The 16,875-nt window shown below is 40.6% G+C and overlaps 1 protein-coding gene across 4 annotated transcripts in view; it reads right to left on the reverse strand.

The window, feature by feature from the left end:
* LOC126100279 (fructose-bisphosphate aldolase-like) overlaps positions 1-16,875 on the reverse strand; it is a 150,964-nt gene that overhangs the window by 40,344 nt on the left and 93,745 nt on the right. For 3 of the 4 annotated variants that reach the window (XM_049910877.1, XM_049910880.1, XM_049910878.1), the window contains exon 2: positions 4,062-4,263. In XM_049910877.1, coding sequence (XP_049766834.1) covers positions 4,062-4,244 — 183 coding nt within the window. In that variant the 5' untranslated portion in view covers positions 4,245-4,263. Of the gene's footprint in view, positions 1-4,061; positions 4,264-6,093; positions 6,233-16,875 lie in introns of those variants that run through there. The other variant, XM_049910879.1, reaches the window with a different exon arrangement.

The following is a 16,875-nucleotide window of genomic DNA, read 5'->3' on the forward strand; positions in this document are numbered from 1 at the left end:
TACAGCATCTTTGTTTTTTATATATATTTTTTTCCATGTGGAATTTTTCCCTAAAGATTAATATTTCTATTACTTACCCCATTCCCTTAAATGGCACAAAATGCATATACTATATTTATAGATTTATTTATTCCTATTCAAGAATTCATCTATGGTATAGAAGGAGTTGTCAAGGAGATATGATTTCAATTTATTTTTGAAGCTATTACTGCTGTCTGTCAGACACCTTATTTCATCTGGTAATTTGTCAAAACTTTTAATAGTAGCATATTTTACCCCTTTCTGTGCCAAAGATAGGTTGAGCAAAGGAGAGTGTAAGTCTTTCTTTTTTCCGGTATTGTAATCATGAATATCACTGTTGTTTTTAAACTGGTCCATGTTGTTGAGAACAAATTTCATTAGTGAGTAGATGTATTGTCAGGCTGTTGTAAGAATCTTCAATCTTTTAAAAAGATGCCTGCAAGATGAGCAGATGAATACCTTTTGCGTAAGTGTTGAGTTACCCCAAAATATTATTCCGTATGACATTAGAGAGTGAAAGTCTGCAAAGTATGTTAGCTTACCAATTTCTATATCCTCAAAATAGGCAATTATTCTGATCACAAAAGTTGCTGAACCTAGTCGCTTTAGGAGATCCAAAATATGAATTTTCCAATTAAGATTCTCATCTATATGTACACCAAAGAACTTAGTATGCTCTATCCTGTCTACTGACTTCTGTTGTGTTATATTTATTGAAGGAACTGTACTTTTTCCAGCATAAAATTGGATGTACTGTGTTTTTTCAAAGTTTAGAGCAAGCCCATAGGCAAAAAACCAATTAATGATTTTTCCAAAAACCTTATTTGTATCATTTTCAATTGGACTTTCTTTTACTGGATTAATAATGATGCTTGTATCATCAGCAAACAGTGTCAGTTCAGCTTCCTGTTTCAGATAGGAAGGGAGGTCGTTCACATATATCAAAAACAGCTCTGTGGGCACCTAATGTAATTTCACCCCAGTTAGATGAAGTGGCAAACTTCTTTAAATCACTTGACCCATATAAGAAAACATTTTGCTTCCTGTTCTGTAGGTATGACTTAAACCACTCATATGCATATTTATGCCATAGAATTGTAATTTCTCTAACATAATGTCATGGCTCACACAATCAAATGCTTTGGACAAGTCACAGAAAATTCCTATTGGTGACATTTTACTATTTATGTGGGCAGTGAAACTGTATATTGCTGTCCCAGTGGAACAGCATTTTTGAAATCCCAACTGTGATTTACTAAGTATCCCATTACTGTTGAGATGGCTAACCACTCTTGAGTACATTACTTTCTCGAAGATTTTTGAGAATTCTGTAAGCAAGGATACTGATCGATAATTATTGACACCTGTGGTGTCCCCCTTTTTGTAGAGGGGCCTGACAATGGCATATTTTAAGCTGCCTGGGAAAATACCTTGAGCTAGTGATGCATTACATATGTGACTCTGAACATCAGCTGTAACTGCTCCACATTGTTTTAATATCTTATTAGAGATGTCATTTACTCCAACAAAACATTTATTTTTCAGAGATTTAATAATTTTACTTACTTCACCAGAGGTTGTTAGATGAAACTTAATCTAATTTTTTTTTTCAAAACAGACTCTTCCATGTACTGCCTAGCTTTTTCTTTTGAATTGTTCCCACCAATTTTTTCCAACACTTAAGAAATGGTTCTTAAATACATTAGCTACTTGTGTACTGTTGGTTAGGAAGGTCTCGTTCTCTCTAACAGTAACACTACCTACCCCAGTGGTTACTTTTCCTGTTTCCCTTCTAACAACATTCCATATTGATTTGATTTTATAGCCAGAGTTGTTAATTTCTTCTCTAATTTACATATTTCTTGATTTCCTTACAACTTTTCTCAGTATGTTACAATAATTTTTATAGTGTAAAACTACTTCTAGATCTTTACTAGTTCTTGCTGTCTCATACAGTTTTCTTTCTCTTTCTGAAGACACTTTAATACCTGTAGTAATCTAAGGTTTATTTGAGAAGTGTGTGGTGTTACACTTAGTAACTTTCTATGGGAAACAATGTTCAAAGAGGGACACAAATTTATCAAGAAATATGCTGCACTTATCACTAGCATTTGGCTCATTATATACATCTCCCCAATTAACATTTCTTAAGATTTCTCTGAAGTGCTGTATAGATACCGGGTTGAGTGACCTCACACTTTTACTTAATGGTTTCTGAACTGTACACCCTGTTAGGTTTTGTAAGTTAATCAGTTGTGCATCGTGGTCTGACCACAGGGAAAGCCCATGTTTGTTTTACATCCTCTTTCTGTACAAATACATTATATATTAGTGTGCTACTGTCCTGAGCTATACGTGTAGGGAAATTGATCACTGATTCTAAGTTATATGTTGTTAATAACACTTCTAGTTCACTTTTCCTATCACAATTACTTAGAAAGTTTACATTGAAATCACCACAGATTAATAACTTCTTCTTTTTGTCTGACAGACAGCATAATAGGGAGTCAAACTTTTTTTATGAACAGCTCCCAGTCTCCTAATGGGGACCTGTACACTGTTGCTAATATCAATACTACATTATATAGCTGAAGTTCACATGCACAAACCTCAAAGTGCTGATCAACACAAAATTTGCTTACTTCTACAGTTTTGCATTTATACCCTTGTTTTATGAAAATGGCAACTCCTCCTTCATCCATCCTATATCTATTATACCCACTTATACTGACACTAACTATGCCCACAGTTACATGGTGTTCAGACAGACGGAGTATATCAATCTCACTGTTATTTTTGAGGTCATCCAAACACACTAATAGCTCATCTACTTTATTTTTTATTCCCCTGATATTTTGATGAAGTATGTTGATACCGCCCTTAGCTTTACACCTATTAACTGTACGTGAAGTTTCTTTTATTCTATTTATCTTGATTTTCATCTGTCTGGACTGTGGCTTTAACCTAAAAAAACCTGTCTGCCTGGACCCATTAACCACAGGGATCACACCTTGTGTGACTGTGGACCCCCTTACAGTTTCTGCTAATAGAGAAGCTAACTATAGAAAGTATATGGCAGGCTTTGTTTTATTAAAAAGTAATCATGATCAGTCTCTCTGTTCTTATTCTATTAAATGTAAATTACAAGGTATGTTAAGAAATTGTTTAAAAATGGGCGCAGAACTTTTTTTCGTAAATGGCCTCAAACATAAACAAGGACCAAAATTTTTTTGTAGCTTTCTTATTAAATTAAATTTGGCATGTGGCATGACTGACAATGAAATATGTCTATCCAATAATTTACAGCAGAAACTTAAAGTGCAGACTCGACAGATAAAAATCCAAGCCGGGCGCACGTCTATCACCAGTGCCACGGCATACTTTATGGGATGATGTGGATAAAATACTTGCAGATGTATCCAGGTAAGGACTTGTGAATGCAGACAGCTCTTCTCTTACCTGTATGGACAGCTACAAACTGTTTTTGGAAACTTTTGTCCTGTACGTACCAAAAAGATGACAAATGAGCGATGATTAACACCATAACCAACGTAACATTACTGTAAAATGTGTGCCTAACAAAACAGAAGTAAATCACTTATTGAAACATTTGTCTGGCCTCATAAATGTTGAAGGTATTTCAGAGGTTTGGTGACGACTGCACAAAATGTGTAGACAACAGTTACACTTTGCACATAATGAAGGGAACCTCTGGCTGCTGAATGGAAGAAATCTATCTTTCACATTAACAGTTGCAGTTGTACACCTGATTGAAGTTTCCTGCAGAAAAAAACTACAGTGTTCTCAGTGTGTGATGTTCAGTGTGACTAACATTCTATGCATTGCTGGTTTGGACAATCTGTCATGAAATTTTACTTAGATGTCTTGAAAATGATTGCAGCTAAAACTGATCTTAAAAAAGGATATCTGTTGTTCCAGGTAATCCAAAGTGTGCAATAAGAATTATATTACAGGAACCAAATGTAAAGCGACTTAAGTAACAAGACTGTAATCACATTCTTCTCTTTACAAGGACTTACCTGCCTATAAAGACGTCTGTTTTCTTCAGTGTTCTCAACACCAATTTCTGAAAATCTCTTGCCTATGGTAGAAGTGGACTCATCAGCAGCTAGGATACCTTTGCCAGGCGCCACTATGGCCTGTGCAATCTGACGCAGTTCCTGCTGCAGTTCAGGTGGTGGGTAGTTAAAGTAGGTTGTCATGTTGAATGGGGATCACACACTGAAACAAAAATTTCAGTCCTAGTTTACTCTCCCATTAAAGAACACACAATCTCAGCTTACATGATCACACTGAAGTTTAGTACACTCAGCTATAATCAAATAACCACAAAGGAAGTAAAGGCTTCTGCCTTTGCAATGCACATCTGGATGTATAGTAATGGTGCTGCATATCACATACAGCATCAACGTGTTATATTCCAGACCACAATAACTTAATGTAGGATAGTATGCTTTACTGGGGAATGTGTCACACTTGCCCCTCCCCCTCCCCTCCCCTCCCCAAATGCATCTGAACACATTTTAGTTTCTTGGATAGATTTAACAAGATTAATGATTTTAAAGTTATAGTGATAATCGAATTGACATCATTCTCATCTGCTGCCACAACCATAACTATGTCTATAACCACCACCACCACCACCACCACCACCACCACCACCACCAACAACAACAACAACAACAACAAAATAATAAAATTGTAGCTACAAGATCTGTGCCATCTGGTGCCTTAATACCAAACAGTGTTTTATCTCCTTGGACCAAATGCTCAGATGGTCATGTATCTCATCAGTATTGAGTGGAAATAATCTTATTCCTGAGCCTACTGTGAAATCATGCCACAATCAGTTGGCAAATGAATATTGGATTCCACTAATACTGGCTATTAAAAAGATGTCCTAAAGCACTTCCTTATATTATTGGTTACTAGAGAGAGATGTGTCTGGTATTCATTTCTACTCAGTTGCACCTGATGCAACTGTTGCACTGCAGTTCATGTTTAAAATCCATCAGCATGACATTAGTGAATAATAATGTCACTTTATTCATTATAATTGGGTAACTGCAATACAGATAACGGCATAGCTCACTCTAAAATTTTGTACATAAAATGATCAGAATTTCACTGTTAGTGCTTCTCAATGCTATTCTGTGAACTACTACAATGCTTTCCAGAAAGTACCAAACAATGTGACCCGAGCCAACTACGAGACGTAATTAAATCGTGGTAACACCGAGTGGGGTGGCACAACGAAACTGTTCCTTCCATTAAGTTATCTCCAATTCTTTCCTCCACTGTTGCCCAGCGAGATAGTGCTCCATTTCTGATCTGTTTATGAAATGCTACTGTCTTCATCTCCTCACAAGGTTATATATTGTAGATATGTTATTAGGAATCTTTCATTTTACCAGTCAACACAGCTTATGGTATATCTGACATGGACAGCTGAGAGAATTTACCTACAATACACAGTATGCAAATAAAAAGCACATCACCATCCTTTCATTTTCAGTATAGGCTTCTGAATGACAGTTAAAAATTTGTCATTACCTCTATTCATTAGTAGCTATCAAATTACGATTATTCTAATCCAGCATTCCCCTTCAGTTCAATGGCATTAACAATCTAAGGTGTTATGTCAGCTGATCTGCGAATATCTTTGTTAAAGAAACCTTAAACATATGCAATGTTACTTATCCAAACATGGTAACTCACAAAAAAACGACTTTCTAATAAAAGTCTGAATTCTTATTTTTTCTCGGTTCTAAATGCCTTAACATACCAGAAATAATTTTAATTACTGGGTTACCATCTCACCTGGGCCATCCACAGTGCCCAAATGTTATTAAAATTTATTCACTAGGGGGCGTAACAAAAATTTACTCACTAGGGGGCGTAACACAAAGTAGTAAAGTACAATTCGCCGAGCAAGATTACCGAGTGCTAAACAACGAGCGGCAACTGTTCGCTATAATTTGATAGCAAAATAAAAGCAAAATTAAATACAATCTTCTCACATAGTACTTATTTTGTTGTTGAGAGGCGTACCTTTACGCAAAATGAAAGCGACGATGATTCCACGAGGGCAATGCGGCGGATACTACTACAGAGATCGACAACTACTTCGTCTGCAGAGCCGCGAAGCCCCCGCCTCTCGTTTACTGAGAAGCGGTTTCGCAAGTTCACACTCGGTGTTTCGTGCTGATAGTCACGTGAACCAGCTGGCTGCTGCAAGGTGGGACACACAGGTCACACTTCACTCAAGCGCCAAAGCCAATCACGCAACAGGACGCGCGCCACGCCACATCCAGCTGAAATAACGGAGCTCGTGGGAGGGTGGGGGGAGGAGGAGAGAGGGGACGATGGCTGTACAGTGTCTGTATCTGACGCAACGTCTACGTCACATCTGCAACATGTAAACCTGTTAACCGAAGGCAGTGTCAAGCAGGAGCCATAAATTAACTAAATTTTAAACACATCACACATCCGGAATGGTTAAACAGCACACTTTTAAGACTTGTCGATCTTCGTCAATTTCATCGTGCGGAGAAAAGACACCTGAAACCGTTTTTTTTTTTTTTTTTTTAAGTGCTGGTAAAAGGCGTTGATGGGGTAGAATTTTCCTTGTAGACTCACGAAAACATCTCAAAATCTCTTGATAACCAACGTCCTCACATCAGTAGTTGGACTTCGGTAGGTGTTTGCCTGTTCATATAAAAGCTATGCAGTATCCACACCTCTTCTTGGCCACGTTAATCTGATGATACACATGGCGCAAGAAATACGCCGCATTGCAACTTTAAGAGGTACAGTAACGTTTCCATGAACCAGGATGTTCGGCGCTTTTGAGGGCTATTTGCTTCCTAAATTAAAAAAAAAAAAGTTTGATGAACACAGTAACCTTCAAGGTATTCTTATAAAACGTAAAGGCAGTAAGGCATTGAACCACCTTCACAAGCACAGATCTGTACAATAAACTTCAGATCGCAGAGAATTTGAACTGGAAGAAAATAGAGAGAGCTTTCAATTAGTGTCTTGAGGCGAGAATTTTTACAGAACATTCCAACGAGCAGTGTGCCGAGATACCTTACGACAGAAAGCGAAGACTGTTGACAAGACAGATACGGTAGCAAGAAACCAGGATAATTGGGTGCCTGATCATCACAAATATGTTTCCACGTGACCAGTAAGAAACTCAAGACTTCCCACAAAACTGGAGCGCTCTCTCCTCATTTCTGACACATCAGTGCTGTGGATGATGGAAATAATCGACGATCTTGTAGAGTGATTTGGGAAGTCTATGTGCTCGTAGCGGTCGGTTACAGAAGACGTTGTCATCAAGGTCGTTTCGGTTTTAAGGAAATGCTGCACGTTACACTATCAACAATTACGGCAGGTAAACACTTTGATACAACAAACCAAACGGACTGCTTTAACCGTTTGCTGAAAACCTAGAATCTATGATAAGCACGTTGGAAGACGGGAAGTAATTTGAGAGAGAACGTAAGGCGACATGGGCGCCTTGCGAAATCACGATATTACTGTGATTGTACAAATGCTGTTATTTCAATTTAACTAAGGCGATTTTCACAAAATTGGAAGATACAGAAGAATTCAGCCTACGAACGATAAACAAAATTTTTGATGTCTTACGTCCTCAAGATTATCTTTTTTGCGATAATTAGTGAGAAATCATAAGCCGTGCACGTTAGATGCAGCTACCAAGAATGGGGGGACGTGCTCCCGGAATCGAATTCGCCCGGCGGATTAATGACAAGGACTGGCCCCCTCGGATGTGGTTTTCAGGCAGTTTTTCAACATCCGACTAGGTAAATACCGGACTGGTACCAACGTACCGCTTCACTTGCACGATTCGCGAACATTTAGAAAGAGATTGCGCATTTTCACATTGGCTAACAGCAGACGCAGACAGGTGGGGGTACACAAATTATCCCGCGAAAGTACACGATAGAGACTAGGAAAAAGAAGAAAGAGTAAGAAATTATTAGTAGCAGACAGCGGCAAGGTAGGGCCACTCGCTCTTAATTCCCATCACATCATTTCTTTCTGAATAAATATAGAACGTTGCTGCGCAATCAGCGGCCATTAATATGTATGGGTTATGTACACGAAACAATAACTCACACAGACCAGCGACATTGTTTGCAAAACATCGGATAAGAGAACAATGAACAGTCTCATTATCGACCACTTCTAGAAGTCAAGAGACTTTTTCTGTCGTTGGAAGCCTTATCACTAACTACAGCGCTTTCCACAGTGGACAAAGAGAGAGAATGACTTGCGGATCAACTTTTGAATTACCGTGGATGGAACCATCTCTACGCATCTGTCAACTCTGGCCAAACTAACTACTCCTCACTGGACACACTTTTGGTCAGCTTCACTTCTCTAGAACAGAAACACCACTGAAGCTTAATTGTTTTTGTTTGCTTACGCAGGATGTCCCAAACCTTTAAGTCAAAATTTTACAGATGGCAGAGAATCTTAGGCTGTTTTTAAGGCAAGTAAATAATAGTCGAAAATTAACATTTAGTTTTTTACTTACATACTTACATAAATAACTTACATCTTATATTTCTGCGCTGGACAATATTCTGATTACAATTTCTTTATATTCTGAGAAAGTAAGTAATATCCCAACTCAGGTTAATCAGTCAGTATGCGTGTTTGGTTTCATTCAACGCCAAGACACTTAGTTATTGTTAGGGACGGAACACTCGTTCGGCTTCGTGAAGGAAAATGGGTGCACTGCAGTTGCTTTACTGAAAGAGGCTTCACACTATTCTCCATCAATTTCTAGCAAAAAAACCACATAATGTAGGTCAACATTGCTGTACGTGGGATTTAAACTTGAGTCCTGATCCAAGCGTTTTGCCTCTGATCCACATCATGTGGTTCCCAATGTAAATTTGACCGGCCGGAACGAAAGTCCCGCATAAAATGAAATGTCCTTTAACAAACTGCGTGCAGGTGCGATGTTAATAAAGGATGAAACAACCACAAACAGATATGGTGCCTTGAATAAGCGGAGCTTTCCAAAATGGGGCTAAATAACGACTTTATTTTTGCCTAAATCCCTACAGTCGACTCATTAAGCCAGTTGAACACAGTCGATCGCAGAATTGGGCTCCCAATCCCAGAGATCCACTAATACACGTTCCGCATTCGAAGACCTCAATAAGTAAGCAGACACACACCTGCTACGCAGTCCGAAAGGAATGCCCATACGTGTGTCATTGGACACATCACAGTTTCAACTTAGTGGTCAACCTGAAAGTCACCAGGATTTTCTTCCAAGTCGTATCTTCATGGCAACACACCACTGAATTAACGCGGTATTTCTTCACATCACCAATCATCTGAAGCTTCATATGCTCGTAAATTATTTCTTTCAGATTATTGATTGTTACAAGCTACTTCTTCATGATCATCATTTTCTTTCGGAAATTCGGAGTAGGTATTAAAATCCATGGAGAAGAAATAAAATCTGAGGTTAGACGACGACATTGTAATTCTGTCAGAGACAGTAAAGGACCTGGAAGAGCAATTGAACGGAATGGACAGTGTCTTGAAAGGAGGATATAAGATGAACATCAACAAAAGCAAAACGAGGATAATGGAATGTAGTCGAATTAAGTCTGGTGATGCTGAGGGAATTAGATTAAGAAATGAGACACTTAAAGTAGTAAAGGAGTTTTGCTATTTGGGGAGCAAAATAACTGATGATGGTCGAAGTAGAGAGGATATAAAATGTAGATCGGCAATGGCACGGAAAGCGTTTCTGAAGAAGAGAAATTTGCTGACATCGAGTATAGATTTAAGTGTCAGGAAGTCGTTTCTGAAAGTATTTGTGTGGAGTGTAGCCATGTATTGAAGTGAAACATGGACGATAAATAGTTTGGACAAGAAGAGAATAGAAGCTTTCGAAATGTGGTACTACAGAAGAATGCTGAAGATTAGATGGGTAGATCACATAACTAATGAGGAAGTATTGAATAGGATTGGGGAGGAGTTTGTGGCACAACTTGATTAGAAGAAATGATTGCTTGGTAGGACATATTCTGAGGCACTAAGGGATCACCAATTTAGTATTGGAGGGCAGCGTGGAGGGTAAAAATCGTAGAGAGAGGCCAAGAGATGAATACACTAAACAGATACGGAAGGATGTAGGTTGCAGTAGGTACTGGGAGATGAAGAAGCTTGCACAGGATAGAGTAGCATGGAGAGCTGCATCAAACCAGTCTCAGGACTGAAGACCACAACAACAACATAGGCTATTGCCTATTTGAACTCAAAAACACAAATCATTTCCATCTTTTCTGAGATCTTCCAAGGTCTCTTTCCAAATCGGCTTGTGTCTCTGGATCTGATGGGGGAACTCTCTGATCCGGTATTCGCATGGGGTGTTGTCTCCAATGTTCACGATATTTTTTAATTTCTTCGCTCATGATGCAAATATATAATCTGATCTAGCATTTTCGTTTCGAATCATGTCTCTTCCTGTACAGCCCTTCATTTTCCTAAGGAGCGTGATCTCTGCTGTTTGAATTTTATTTTCTTTTTTTTTGTGGTAACCCATTTCATGGTGGTCTCTTTTTGTACTTTATGGACACATGTTCCGCTAATGGTACCACAGACAGTTGGGAATTTGTCTTCTATTTTCAATATCGGAATCAAAATCATAACGTACATCACAGCTGAAGTACAAGATTCGAGAAGTTTGTTCTTTAACTGAAGTATCTAAAACAATTTTTGATCTGACTGGTTATTTTCCTCGGGATAGCATTATTTTCGTTTTATTACCGAAACTTTTAAATTGTACTGCTGATATGTGTCGTTCAGCTTGTGTACTGATCTTTGGAGATAGCCATAATTCGCTAACTTAATTCTTTTGTTTACTTTAGATTTTTATTTATGAAGGATGAAAACGTAAATATTAAAAAGAATAGGCGATAGTCCTCACTGTGTCTTAACCTCCCATTAATAACTATTTCTTGTAATTGTTTTCTACCTGTCTTTATAACAATGCGTGTATGTTTATAAGGTTTTTCGCTACCTCTATTAGGTGATAAGGATATCGACATTTGGATCTGACCTCCCATAGGCTTGCAATGTCGATTAAGGTCATATAGATATCTAAGATTAAATTCTCTGTCTTTTTCAATAATGTTCTTAAATACAGAAACATCGTCCGTGCACGAACGACCCGATCTAAATCCATTTCATTCCTCTGAAATAACAGCTTCTATGACTTTCTCCACACGGTTATTGGCTGTCTGTGGGAATAGTATGTAGCCAGAGACTGAAGTCACAATAGTTTTCACAGTAACTGCGTTTTCCTTTCTTGAAGAGGGTAATTACTTCTGATGTACAACAGGGGTCTGGGATCTTATCTAACGATAAGCTTCCATATTTACAAACTGCCTAACAAACACCCTCCATTGCCGGCAATGGAGGGTGAAGCTTTGACAATGCCAGCCACTCGTGCTGGCGAAACGTCAGAAAAATCATTAGATGAACGTCGGCCGAAGAACCCGAGACAGAAGCCAATAGGCAGTTAGTCAACAAGTGGCCACGAAAGCCTTAACAAATTTCCAGATTTAATTAGTTCGTCATTTATTCCATCCATTTCGGTAGCTTTCTCGTTTTTCATAGCTTTCAAGGCCTCTTGTAGTTGCACCATAGTAATTGGATCTATTGTACATACTTTCTCCAAGGTAATCTTCGGCTTTCTGTGTACATCTAAGAAAAGCATTTTGAACGCGTTCGTATCGTTGGGAACGAGACTCTCAGGTTCATAGGAAGTTTCTACGCCAGTACAGCTTTTGCGACCGAAATATAGCTATACAGAGTTTGTGTGTGTGTGTGTGTGTGTGTGTGTGTGTGTGTGTGTAGGATGCGCGCGCGCGTGCCGCATCCCCTAGCACTGCATTGTGCAACCCCCGCGACGGAATTTTCCACGCCACGTCGCAGTGCCCTGAGCAGCGGACCCTTTCCGTGTCACCTGCGGCAGCAGAAGCGTGGCTTCCGACTACCGGTGACAGGCAATACGTCAGAAAGCACAAATGGTACTGGCAGTCAATCGCTCTCTCTCCATCGCCGTCTCTCCTTCTGCGGCATCAGCTGTCACATTCAGCGGCAGGACTTGCCTCGTTTCTCGTAAAAGAGACACACGCACGGTACAGGGGAAACAAATCGAATTTGATGAAATATTCACAGGTTGTCAGCCGTAACACGTCGTTTTGAAACGTGAAGATGATGCTGCAAATCTGCATTTTTTTCCCTTCTTCTTCTCTCTCTCTTTTTCCAATCGGTAGTACATTCTGGCTATTGATATAGCAGACCGTTATCGGATACCTAAGTCTCCCCCCTCCCCCCCCTTTCCTTCCAAAGTGGTGCTTATGTGGAGACAGCCGATAATATAAACAGGCGTCATATTGTTGGCGAAGTGCTAGTAACTGCTACAACCAGTGTTCAGCTAACGATTTCGACTACATTATTTGCAGACAACGCAACAATCGCAGCAGGAACTAAACGTCGTCGACAGCTACTAAAGTAGTTACAGAAAGCAGTAATCGTAAGTGCTCCCAGTAACCGTTCGACGGCATCTACAGTAGAATGCGTGCCCAGTGCACTTCGATTCTACGTAGAAAAACCGGCGTCGACGACAGCGCCAAGTGCCGCGTCGCCAATCCTACAACGGAGGCAGTATTACCCACCTGTTGATGCTCCACTTCACGTGGCTTGGCCCTTTTTCTTTCATGCGTATCGTAGAGTACTGAATCATTCACGAAAAAAACTGGTCATTCTGTGTGTGTGTGTGTGTGTGTGTGTGTGTGTGTGTGTGTGTGTGTGAGTGTGTGTGTGTGTGTGTGTTTAAGAGGGTGGGAGTGAATATATATTAAACGATTGTTCAGCAAAACCTCTTTGTACTACGTATAATTATTCCAATGCACCAGCTTGCTTCTACAGTAGGTGCCCTGGGAGCTGAAGTTTAGTTAGTAGTGCATTACGCTGCTCTACTCTGATGTCAGTGCTGTCACGGAGTCCAGGGCTATCTACGTAAATAATTTATAAGGTAAAGGAGAATCAGTATGATGAGATTTTGCAGGTCACACAAAAAAAAATCGAAATTATTTCCCAGCAAAGACGTAGAGGTACATATCCTCCCAGATAGGATCTACTGTTACGTTTGTCCGTGCAGTATACCTACGACCAACTTTTGTACACAAGAAAGATTGTATGTAATTCCGGTGCGATGTCTAGAAATAATAACTTCAGCCAATCGTCCCTGTAAGGCGTTAGAAGTCATACCCCGCAACTATCAATCTACCACGTCATCGATAGCAGGCGATTTGCTTTCGGTTCCTCTTTCACATGGAGAGCCGTACCATGTATTGCTCGGGAAATTCCAGGAGATTGAGACGGAGAAGATACAGGATGATAGAGACATAAAGGGAAACGAAAATTACGGGGACCTGAAGAGGATGGCAGGAGAGAGGAGAGCGTGGATAGTTAACACGTAAGACCTGCCTTTCGGCAGAACACTGATGATGATGATGATGATGATGATGATGATGATGGTGGTGGTGGTGGTGGTGGTGACGGTTCGAAGTGATTTACACCACCATAGGGCAGAATTTAGAATTTAGTATCCTCTGACAGGGAAAACCAACGAAACATTGACGGTATATGTACAAATGACGACCAAAGAAAACAATAGCAAAGTCTTTACAGTATTACAATCTATGCTGTGCACTATACATATCAGTCAGTGATGTTTGCTGTCCTAGTAGACAGTCATCCGTGAAATTCTGAATTTCTGGCGTTACCATAATTAAACCATGCGTCGAATATAAAATTCAGTATAATGAAACAAGGAAAAAAATGTTACAGAATAACAGTTTGCATTGCTTAACAAATAGAATATTTCCAAACTCGAATTTACAACAGCAGGGAAGAAGAAAACAACATGTAACATGAGAAAAACGTAAAGTAGTAATTGCAAACAGCGCTACGGTGAGTTATGATACATTTGGAGTTTCGTTAAAGCTTAAAACATAATAGCAGAAACAGTACCGCATATGGTATCAGATACACACCATCAAAGTACCACGCTGTCAACGCGTTATTTTTAAATTAGTCAGTAGTGAACGTTTTACTACTCATATCCACAGTAACATACGCCGCAGTTCCACAGTAAAGCAAACAGGGCTCTCATATCCACAGTAACATACGCCGCAGTTCCACAGTAAAGCAAACAGGAAGCCCCTGGGTGTTCGCGAACTTTCACAAACTCTATCGAGCACAGTCCACTGCTACAATGGAAATGCCCATAAAGTCAGCTTCGCGTGCACTGACTTGACACATTCTAGAACGTTCAAATTACTAATATTACAGTTTCACAACCATTACAGAAATACTGAAAGTTAAATTTCGAAGTCTAACAAACAGGATGTCCCCAAAAAAGAAAAAGCACCAACAATCTTCAGGGACACGTTTCTTACACCAAAACAACAACAAAAGTCTAGTAAACATGGGGCCTAAAATGCATACCCTTACAACTATGAGCACTTGTTCGTCTTCGATACTATGAAATACATCTCTTCTACTACAAGCTCTTTGCTTTCCATATTTTGGGAGGAGGTAGTACGGACCAAACCATGAAAAAATTGTGTAGTAAACATGGGATTTAAAATGCATACTTTCAGAGCTACGAGTACTTGTCCGTCTTCGCTATATATCTTCTCCTGACGAAGCGCTCATACTTCTTCAGGTGTGCATTTTACAGCTCATGTTTCCTAGGGTCTTTTTCTTTTCTTTTTTGGTGCATACTATCTTCTTCCAAAATATGGAAGACAAAGAGTTTATAATAGAAGAGATATATTTCATAGTATCGAAAATGAACTAGTGCTTATAGCTCTTATGGAATGCACTTTAAAGCCCATGTTTACTGAATTTTTTCCTTGTTTTGGTGTGTGGAACCATTCTTTTTTTTAAGGACAGCCTGTATAGCTAAGTGCAGCGTACTAAAAGGCATCTACGGATTTGGTAGCAGAGAAGCGAATTCCGGTCATGTCACGAGTTATTAATACAAATGGCAGCTCAGTTTTCTCGCAGTGTTTACAAAAGAGTCAATTCCCTAGCTCATGCTGCAGAGGTAACTTAATGTAAATTCTTAGCACTGACACCTACAGTAGACGCCGAGAACGCAGCGCTTCGCACATGACGCTAGTGAACGGGAACATACTAGAAATTAACATAAGCATTTATGGGTAGATTGCAGTAATAGTTGTACGAAATAAGATTTACATAGAGCTGAAAAAAAAGTTCCATTCACGTGAATCGTGATATCAGTGAAAATAAACAGAAGAGAAACGTCAATCCGCGCTGCTGAGCCTCGCAGTTGTTCAGGAGGCGAAAGTGAATAAGAATAGGAAGTTTTTGCATCATTCGTGATGAAAGACGGGGGAAGCAAAGCGACTTACTGACGCGGCGTCGGCGTCGGCGGCAGCGGCGTCGGCGGCCGGCGTCGCGCTGCGGGCGGCCGGCGCCCAGCCCGGGCCGCCGCCGACTGCCTCTGCGCGGCGTCTCGGCGCGCTAGGCGAGGCTGGGCGCCGGACCGCCGCAATGCGACGCCCGCAGCCTGCAGCCGCCGCCGCTGCGGCACACGCCGGCGCTAGCGTCGCCCGCGGCCGTAAACAAGGCGCCACAGCAGGTGGCTAGCTGCGCCGCGTGGCTGCCGCCCACCGTGCCGTCCCTACACCTTTCTTTTTACCTACCGCAAGCTTCGTAAGAGCTGCAACAGTTCGGCATCGACGCCGAAATGGCAGCTACGGAGATAAGCGATCGCCGAAGAGAAAGTCGTCTAAAATTGCTCAACTGGACCGAGGGTCTACACAGCTTATGCGAAAGAATTTGCTCCCCTCCCAGCAGTAGTTTTCTACATCTAGTCTACACAAGCCATCTGACGGTGTGTGGCGGAGGGTATTTCTCGTACCACTAACTGACCCCTCTTCACTATTCCAATCGCGAAAGGCGCGTGGCGAAATGAGTGTCGGTAAACCTCGCTAATTTTTCGAATTTTCTCGTTGTGATAATTTCGCTAGATGTATGTGGGAGGAATTAATGTTTCCCGACTCTCTCCGAATCTCAGCAGGTTTCTGTTACTGAAGTTCGTTGAGGTGTCCATAACGCTCTCGGCGCCAACGATCCCATGACCAAATGCGCCGCTCTTCGTTGCATCTTGTCAATCTCTTAATACATTAAAAGACAAAAAAAAAAGTCGACGCACCCCGAAGGAATTATCCTATTGGGATGGAAATCTGTGGGTAAGATGTACATGTACAGAGAGATAAATGATTACAAAAAAATGGTTCAAATGGCTCTGAGCACTATGGGACTCAACATCTTAGGTCATAAGTCCCCTAGAACTTAGAACTACTTAAACCTAACTAACCTAAGGACATCACACACATCCATGCCCGAGGCAGGATTCGAACCTGCGACCGTAGCAGCCGCGCGGTTCCAGACTGTAGCGCCTAGAACCTCTCGACCACCCCGGCCGGCTTTTCAGGCTTTAACTGGTGATCACATCAAGGTTACTGGGCCAATGTAAGTGGTCATTCAACTTAGGTCGCTACCCGCCCCTACAGCTATTCGTATTATTGTGCTACTTCCGGATCGAACCTGCCCGGCGGGTTAACGGCGAGGGTAGGTGTGCCGGCCAGCCTGGATGTGGTTTTCACACAATTTCCCACATCCCACTACGTGAATACCGTGCTGATAACGAAGTCTCAGCCTCAGTAA

The sequence above is a fragment of the Schistocerca cancellata genome, chromosome 9 (genome assembly GCF_023864275.1).
Source record: "Schistocerca cancellata isolate TAMUIC-IGC-003103 chromosome 9, iqSchCanc2.1, whole genome shotgun sequence".
NCBI classification, from domain to species: domain Eukaryota; kingdom Metazoa; phylum Arthropoda; class Insecta; order Orthoptera; family Acrididae; genus Schistocerca; species Schistocerca cancellata.